Source organism: Macaca thibetana, chromosome X (genome assembly GCF_024542745.1).
Source record: "Macaca thibetana thibetana isolate TM-01 chromosome X, ASM2454274v1, whole genome shotgun sequence".
Lineage (NCBI taxonomy): Eukaryota > Metazoa > Chordata > Mammalia > Primates > Cercopithecidae > Macaca > Macaca thibetana.
Window position 1 is genome coordinate 98799920 of NC_065598.1, and position 8933 is coordinate 98808852.

The following is an 8933-nucleotide window of genomic DNA, read 5'->3' on the forward strand; positions in this document are numbered from 1 at the left end:
AATCATAGACAAAATATTCAAATATTTCCTTAGATGTTTATGCACAATATGTATAAACCTAGAAGGTAAACAAATAAATAAAATTGGCCAAGTTCTATGGACTGAATGTTTCTGTACCCCCAAACTTCATATGTTGAAGCTTAATACCCAGTGTGATGGTATTTGGAGGTGGAGTCTGTGAAAAGCAATTAGATCATGAGAGTGGAGCCCTCATGAATGGGATTAGTGCTCCTATAAGAAGAGACATGAGAGAGTTTGCTTCCCCTCTTTCTGTTCTCAATTATGTGATGTTACAAGGAAAATTAACATCTGCAAAACAGAAAGTGGGTCCTCATCAGACATCGGATCTACTGACATCTTGATCTTGCACCAGAACTGTAAGAAGTAAAGGTTTGTTGTTTAAACCACTCAGCTGCTATTTTGTTATAGCAGCCCAAACTGACTAAGACACTAAGAAAACAAACAAGTGAAAAAGATTTCTTTCCTGGGAGTTAGTAGATCTAACAAAGTTATCTCTATATCTACTTCTACCACTACCCTCTTTGGTAACCTGGGCAAGCACCTTAATTTTTCTGGGTCTCAGTTTCTCAATTTGAATAATAGGACCCTTGTACTAAAATATTTCTAAGGTTGTTTTGGTTTTCATAGTACACAATCTGTGAAGGCCTAGTACTTGAGATCATAAACCCTACCCTATAAATCCAAAATTAGGCAAAGGCATAGAAAACACAGCTATAAAATCCACTGTTCTATAAGCCTACTAATCCATTCTTTTGGCCTCACAGTTTATTTTATTATTCTATTTCCTATATCCTAGCCCTCAGAGACAATGGGCTTGAAGAACATACAATAACCTGGGACATAGCCTGTTGGGCGTCCAAAGCAGATGGTTTGTGACAAAAGTTTGTCTAGGCATGTTGACAGACTTCAGTCTTTCTTCCTGAGATATGAGTGTAGTTAATGAAAGCTCAGGGAAGGGACCAGAGGTAATTGTTTTCTTCTTTAATGAATCTGGACTTTAGATAAATAAGGGAACTTCAGAAAACAACTTCATCCTGTGCTTTGGGAAAGACAGAGGATTGAGAGTCAGGAAGTGTGTGGGAAAGGTCAGACGGACCTTGAGGCTTCCTCTTCAGTTCAGCATGTCAAAGCACCATATCTTGGGGTATCAGTTTCTGAGCCCCAACATTACTCAATATAATGGAAGGTCTTTGACAACAGGGCCCTTGTCTATCCTGTTTCCTCCTGCATCCTTAGTACCTAAAACAGCAATTTGCACATGATAAATGCTCAACTATTATTTGTTAAAAAATAAATTTTTTATTGGCCATGTTTATTTCTTTTGTAAACTACTTATTCATATCCATTTCTCATTTTCCCATTGGTATGTTCATTTTTTTATTATTAATTTGTAAGGGCTCTTTAAATATAATAGATGTTAACTTTCTTTTTCTTTCACATATTTTTGGTTTCCTAGGATGGCTGTAACAAAGTATCACAAACTGGGTGGCTTAAAACAACAAAAATGTGTCCTCTCATGGCTCTGGAAGCTAGAATCTCAAAATCAAGGAGTCAGCAAAGCCATGCTTCCTCAGAGACTTTGGGTAGAGTCTTTTCTTGTTCCTTCCTAGCTTTTAGTCATGGTTGTCCATACTTGGCATTCTTTGGCTTGAAGCTGCATCACTACAGTCTCTGCCTCTGTCCTTGGATTGGTTTTCCTCTTCTTATAAGGACACCAGTCATATTGTATTAGGGCCCAGCTTAATGACATCACCTTAATTTGAGTATATTTTCAAAGGCTCTGTTTCCAAATGACGTCACAATCAGAGGTTATAAGGCTTAGGACTTCAATATATATTTTGGGGGGACACAATTCAACCCACAGCACATATGGTATAAATATATTTCTCCCGTTTATTCTCTGTCTTTTAAATTTGTGTGAAAAATCAGGTCCCCTGGCCAGGCGCAGTGGCTCACACCTGTAATCCCAGCACTCTGGGAGGCTGAGGCGGGCGGATCACAAGGTCAGGAGATCGAGACCATCCTGGCTAACACGGTGAAACCCCGTCTCTACTGAAAGATAGAAAAAATTAGCCGGGTGTGGTGGTGGGCGCCTATAGTCTCAGCTACTCGGGAGGCTGAGGCAGGAGAATGGCGTGAACCTAGGAGGCGGAGGTTGCACTGAGCTGACATCGTGCCACTGCACTCCAGCCTGGGTGACAAAGCGAGACTCCATCTCAAAAAAAAAAAAAGAAAGAAAGAGAGAGAGAGAGAGAGAGAGAGAGAGAGAAAGAAAGAAAGAAAGAAAGAAAGAAAGAAAGAAAGAAAGAAAGAAAGAAAGAAAGAAAGAAAGAAAGAAAAGAAAGAAAAGAAAGAAAGAGAAAAATCAGGTTCCCTTTGTTGCACTGTGTACTAGCAATGGAACTTACATGGGAGTAATAACAGTGAAATAAGAAAAAGTGACTTCATGAACGTTTAGGCACGAGTTTTGTTACTCCTCAAAGTTCATCCCTAAGTCCAGGGAAAAGTAAGAAAGGTGCTTGCCTCGGCCTGAATCTAGAAGGGCCAAAGGAGTTCTCTTGGCCTACACATAGTCCAGCTAATGTCATCAGTTTAGGAGACTGTATAGGGCAGAGCTCCTTTTCCACCAGAGTCCTAAACGACAGGAAAGAGTGGCCATGGGTCTCTGGTGTCTCAAGATATTATCTGCAATCCATGAAATAAAGAAAAGAATAGCCCTCAGTTCTCCAATAGATAATGAGGCGCTGAGTATTTGCTGCTTTCACGTTCAGACATCTTCGTCTCATAGCCCTTTTATTTTTTCAGACTAGATACCTTGAATTAAATATGTTATCTCCCAAATCATCGAAACTCTTACAGGGACACCCTTAAAATTTCATCAGATTCATTCCACATTTTGGAAATCTTGGCATCAAAGTTAACAACGACCATAACTTAGAGGAAAGCTGGAGTAGACATAATTTCCTATATTCTTAATACCTAGTTTCAGTCTGTAATCAGTGCTTAAATTTAGAGAGAAAGAGAGAATCACAATAAAAGAATATTAATAAAGCATCAGAGAGGTACATAGAGAACCTATTCTGGGCAGGAACAGAGATACTCGTACCCATAGGGCCCACTAGGGCTCAGACTACCTTCTCCGAAGCCTAGCATTCACACAGGAGAGATAATGAGAGGAAAATAGGACAATAACCACAGCCCAACCGGGTGCATTTCAGACAAGTACATGTGAGCCATATTATGGCAATACACATAAAGATTTCAGCAAAAACGAGCTTCCTCTGATGGGATACTAATACAATAGAGGGATCTTCACTAGTTGAGGTCAAATCATGAAACAGTTTTATTTTTCCAATAACTGTATCAGCAGTGTTCTATCACCCCCTCCCCCATTTCACACGGGGTAATGGGCTTCTTTAACTACATTTCTGTCCAGTTCTCCAACTTTTCAGTCACTATTGCTTATTAAAATAGTTTCAGTCAGATTAAAGATTTGGTTCTATTGATTTTCAAATGCCAATCTCACTTTTCATTCTGAGTCCTCCTGGTCCCTCCAGGGCAGATTAGAATTGAGGCTCCTGGGTTTGAAACATGCGTAAAATGTGTGTGTGGATAAGAACCATCTAATCAGTTCACCTTCTCTTTGCCCTTTGGGACACATGAATCCCAAATGCAGAATATAGTGTCCTTCTAACTTGGCCTTGAAAAAATTTCTGCTTTTGTTCTCAACAGTGTGCTATCTATTTCCAACTCCTCAGAAAACTCCAAGGTCAAGAAAACATCTCAATCAACTCCTATTCACAACATTTTAGTAAAGATAACAGCATTTCCAGGACAATTTTCACCTATCTTTAAAACATTACTTTATTACAACTAATCTTCTTTTTTTTTTTTTTTTTTTTTTTTGAGACGGAGTCTCGCTCTGTCGCCCAGGCTGGAGTGCAGTGGCGCGATCTCAGCTCACTGCAAGCTCCGCCTCCCGGGTTTACGCCATTCTCCTGCCTCAGCCTCCCGAGTAGCTGGGACTACAGGCGCCTGCCACCTCGCCCGGCTAGTTTTTTGTATTTTTTTAGTGGAGACGGGGTTTCACCGTGTTAGCCAGGATGGTCTCGATCTCCTGACCTTGTGATCCGCCCGTCTCGGTCTCCCAAAGTGCTGGGATTACAGGCTTGAGCCACCGCGCCCGGCACTAATCTTCTATATAGCATGATATCCAATCTGGATGTTACAAACAAATGTCTGTTTTCATCCAAGGAAATTTGGTGGTTTTGAACAAAGGATTTATCCAAGATAGGTCAAAAGAAAAAAAGCAAAGCACTTAGCCACCAAAAGAAATAAAAATCCACTTGCTAAACTTTATATCCAATAGTCACATCACAGTGGCTTCTCAGCTTTCAGGAGATTTTTTTCTAGGTAATTCTTAATTTTCACAAAAGCTTTTCTGTATTGCTCTAAATACAGTCCCCAGAACGAAAAACAACCAATTTGCCTCAGTACTGGATACACTCATTCAACAAATACTCAGTAATCACCTATTTGGTGCAAGGAACACTATTAGTCACTGGGTATGCAAAATAGAACACAGCAAGCATGTTTTGGGCCCTGATGGATTTTAAGAACAAGTGGGTCTAGGTAAGGAAAGAATCATACTCTGCTACTCTTCAAATCATGTTAGAAACCATCTCATAACGATAAAAATAATGTCAACAAAAATTGATGACTTACTAGGCTATGTAGTAAATTATTGTTATGTGTAATTCTAACAATCCTTGTTTCACAGAGGAAGCACACAGACCTTGATAAGTAATTGATCCAAAGTCGAACATCAAGTAAACAACCTACTGAATTTGAAACCAGAATTGTCTGATACTACTGTTCATGCTTTGAAACTGCATCATTCCAGCTGATATCATTAATATAGCAATCTGTATAAAAAGTTCTTAACTGTGAGACAGAATCCAGGAATCACTAATATTTCTTTAAAAGACAAATATTGAGTGTGATTTTATAATTTGATGTTTTGGAGTAATGTACTAATATATCTATATACTTCTAGAAGAATATATATGTAATTTTATATGGAATTTATATTTCCAAAACCTCTAACTACATATGCATTGGGCATATACTCTTCCTTTATTCACTGTGTCATCTGGTTTGGCAGGGCAGGAAATTCTATAGGAGTCTGGGGCCAAAACTAGAGTTAGTAAGCATTTGTCTGGCTTATCTTGCCTCAGTGCTGCATTTTATGCTTTTGGTTCCTGATCATAAACAACAGATACTAAATATTTTTTATAACAATGCCACTTTCCTAAAGATATCTCCATTTTCTAGCTGTGATAATTTTTTAAAAAATGATTTCAAGTTGGAGAAAGGAACATTTGCACTCAGGATGAGGTTCAGTCTCAAGTTAAGTTGTTTCACACATCCCCTGCTTTTTTCTAATGTATTTTTAAACATTCGCACCAAAGGGTAGATGGTTTTGAAACTAATTTCTGCATAATACGTACTTAACTTCTGAACTCGTACTAAAAAGATATTTGTAGGGGTGGTTTGAAAGGTTTGGAAAGGAAAGCAGGGAATAAAAGACTCCCTTTCTCTGATGACTGTGGTATCAAAAACATCAAAGTTACATAAAATGGTGAAGATCTGACGACCGGACTGCTCCCTGAAGATTTACTTTACAGATCATTTTGAAAACACTAACTGTGTTCAGAAAGAGTGCCGCCTTTTTATAATTTTTTATTTTTATTATTTATTTATTTATTTATTTATTTATTTATTTATTGAGACAGAGTCTTGCTCTGCGGCCCAGGCTAAAGTGCAGTAGTGCGATCCCGGCTCACTGCAACCACCGCCTCCCGGGATCAAGCGATTCTCCTGCCTCAGCCTCCCGAGTAGCTGGGACTACAGGCACACGCCACCATGCCCGGCTATTTTTTTTGTATTTTTAGTAGAGATGGGGTTTCACCATGTTAGCCAGGATGGTCTCGATCTCTTCACCTCGTGATCCGCCCGCCTTGGCCTCCCAAAGTGCTGGATTACAAGCGTGAGCCACCACGCCCGGCCAAAAATAAAATTTTAAACGAGCTAGTATGTATCAAAAGTAATGGTTTGATGTTGTGTGGAGCCCAGAGAAAATATTTCGTGTGGCACAAGTCAACATAAACAATGACAGAGATTTCATTCTGCAGGATAAAGCATTTCCTTTTTTTTTTTTTTTTTTTTTTTTTTTTTTTTTTTTTTTGACAGGTTCTCGCACTGTTGCCCAGGCTAGAGTGGTGTGATCCCGGCTCACTGCAACCTCCGCCTCTCGGGTTCAAGCGATTCTCCTGCCTCAGCCTCCCGAGTAGCTGGGATTACAGGCGCCCACCACCACGCCCAGCTAATTTTTGTATTTTCAGTAGAGACGGGGTCTCACCATGTTGGCCAGGCTGGTCTCGCACTACTGGCCTCAAGTGATCCGCCCGCCTCGGCCTCCCAAAGTGCTGGGATTACAGGTACGCCACCGCACCTGGCCAGCATTTCTTTCAAAATTAAAAACTTATAATTTATAATTTTCGGAAGCAGGCAGATTTTTTAAGGAAATAAAAAGAAATATATACAGCCCACTCCACTTCCTTGCCCCTCTTTCTGACAAGTGCCCTCCTGCCTCACCACCTTAGCCATCACTCTAAATTTTATAGAATGGTAGGACTTCAGGGGCTACGTGGGCATTGATGGCTGTGCACACGCAAGGGGCAGGAGTGGGAGTGCAGCGCAAAGCATGTTGCCAGGTAGAAGAGGAGAGAAAGCAGAAAAGGCCAAAACCAAGGCCTGAAGTGAGAGGGGGCGGTGGTGGATGATGCAGACCCTCCCTGGTAACCAGAGGAGGGCAAACTCCAACCGCAGTGATGCCACTTGTGGGCCCTCAGATTGGAGAGGACCGAGAAGAGTGACAGGGCTGTGCGCTCTGGGGCACTTCACGCAGACGGGAGTAGGGAGGCTGTTTTTTGCGCGTGCATATGGCGGTGGGGGGGAAGGGGGGGATCCTGCTGCACTGGCCGCCCAAGTTGGGGGGCGAGCTCGGTGGTGACGCGCGGCCCTCACGTGACCCAGAGCTGCAGAGCGACGCAGCCTTCGGTGCAGTCGTCACTCGCGTCTGTCTACCAGCTCCCCGCTGCCCTGAGCTCGGCGGGCTGGCATCCGGCCCGGGAAAAAGCGGAGCAGGTAAGGGCCCCGGGGCCCGCGCGCCCCGGCCATGCCAGCAGCGGCTGACCGACCCCGGCAACGGGCGCAGAACAGCGCAGGGGTCCCCGCCAGTTTTCTCCACACTCCAACATGCTTGGGAACATAGAGGCCCCCAAGGGTGGGGAAGCAGGGGCGGCTGGGTTTCCAGGGGCGGCAGAGCCACCAAGAGCGATGGAAAACCACCCCCGAGTCCCTGCAGGAAAACGGGGAACACCGCGGGGGGCGGGGCGGCCGAGGGTGGGGTGGGAGCGGGGGGTGGGAGACGCGGGGCGCTGGCGCGAGGGGAGCCCGGGCCCAGGGCAGGGAAAGGGCCGGCGGCGGCTGGTCCTCACTAGCGTGCCGCTGCAGCAGCCCCCACTCCCCCCCCCCCGGCCCGACTGCAGGTCTGCGAGGCTAAGTGTCCCCGCGGCGCACCTAGCAGCGAGAATCCGGAGGAGGAGGAAACTGCAAGGATAGGCCCAGGTCGGTTCGAGGGACGGTGGTGGGGCGGGGGTCGGAACGTGAGGAAAGCCCAGAGACCCCAACCCCCTCCACCCCATCCCCCACTCCTATACCGGTCCTCCATTTTGGTGCCTGCGAAGCTCTGGGAAAGAATCCTGGGAAAGGAAAAATGGTGGGTTTGGGGGAAGGGAGGTAAGGGGAGAAAGCTGGAGGGAGGGGCTCTAATTGGAGGCCCCCTAGAGGACGCACGGAACTTCCAACTTGGGAAAAAATGAAATGAAAAAATCCTTTGATATCAGGGTTCTGAATCCTGCTGGTCAGTGCACCAAGCATTCAGTCTCTCTCCTTGCCTTTGTCTTACTTGTGTTCAAAGAAAAACAACCAGAAAAAAAATCTCATCATGGCAAATATTCACCAGGAAAACGAAGAGATGGAGCAGCCTATGCAGAATGGAGAGGAAGACCGCCCTTTGGGAGGAGGTGAAGGCCACCAGCCTGCAGGAAATCGACGGGGACAGGCGCGCCGACTTGCCCCTAATTTTCGATGGGCCATACCCAATAGGCAGATCAATGATGGGATGGGTGGAGATGGAGATGATATGGAAATATTCATGGAGGAGATGAGAGAAATCAGGAGAAAACTTAGGGAGCTGCAGTTGAGGAATTGTCTGCGTATCCTTATGGGGGAGCTCTCTAATCACCATGACCATCATGATGAATTTTGCCTTATGCCTTGACTCCTGCCATTTATCATGAGATTAATACTGTGATTCCCGCTGTTTTCTTTTTCCTTGCATTTTCCTAATATGCCTTTACTGATCCGTTTGCTGTGAACCCTGTTATTTCCATGTGTCAAGTGGGTCTTGTGTTGCCAGCTTCTATTTGGAAATTGCCTTTGCACTCAGTCTAAGTTTCTGTCAGCAGTAGTTTCACCCATTTGCATGGAAAAATTTAAAGCTAATAAAGCAATTTAAAAAGCAATCTATACATTTATTGTCTCATTAAAAATGTATACTTACATATAACAGATGAACTAAAAAAAATCTGAGATTAAATACACTAGAGTGTTAATTGGGGCACATTTCTGTGTGATAACTAATCCCAGCACTTTGGGAGGCTGAGGTAGGCGGATCACGAGGTCAGCAGATTGAGACCATCCTGGCTAACACGGAGAAACCCTGTCTCTACTGAAAAAAAAAAATACAAAAAATTAGCCGGTCATGGTGGCACACGCCTGTAGTC

General features: G+C 43.7%; 1 protein-coding gene across 2 annotated transcripts; it reads left to right on the plus strand.

The window, feature by feature from the left end:
- Nucleotides 1–6961: 6961 nt before the first annotated feature.
- LOC126946056 (protein BEX3) lies at nucleotides 6962–8672 on the plus strand. Of its 2 annotated transcripts, none has more exons than XM_050776060.1 (3): nucleotides 6962–7230; nucleotides 7635–7713; nucleotides 8111–8672. In XM_050776060.1, the coding sequence occupies exon 3, from the start codon at nucleotides 8123–8125 to the stop codon at nucleotides 8426–8428; it is 306 nt and encodes a 101-aa protein (XP_050632017.1). In that variant the 5' UTR covers nucleotides 6962–7230; nucleotides 7635–7713; nucleotides 8111–8122; the 3' UTR covers nucleotides 8429–8672. The 2 variants fall into 2 exon arrangements, with proteins under 2 accessions (XP_050632017.1, XP_050632016.1); XM_050776059.1 differs by having other exon boundaries at nucleotides 7021–7230; nucleotides 8066–8672.
- The last annotated feature ends 261 nt before the right edge of the window (nucleotides 8673–8933 follow it).

Excerpts from the sequence above, each read along its gene's own strand:
- LOC126946056 (XM_050776059.1), top strand. The coding sequence starts at position 8,093 with ATGGCAAATATTCACCAGGAAAACGAAGAGATGGAGCAGCCTATGCAG.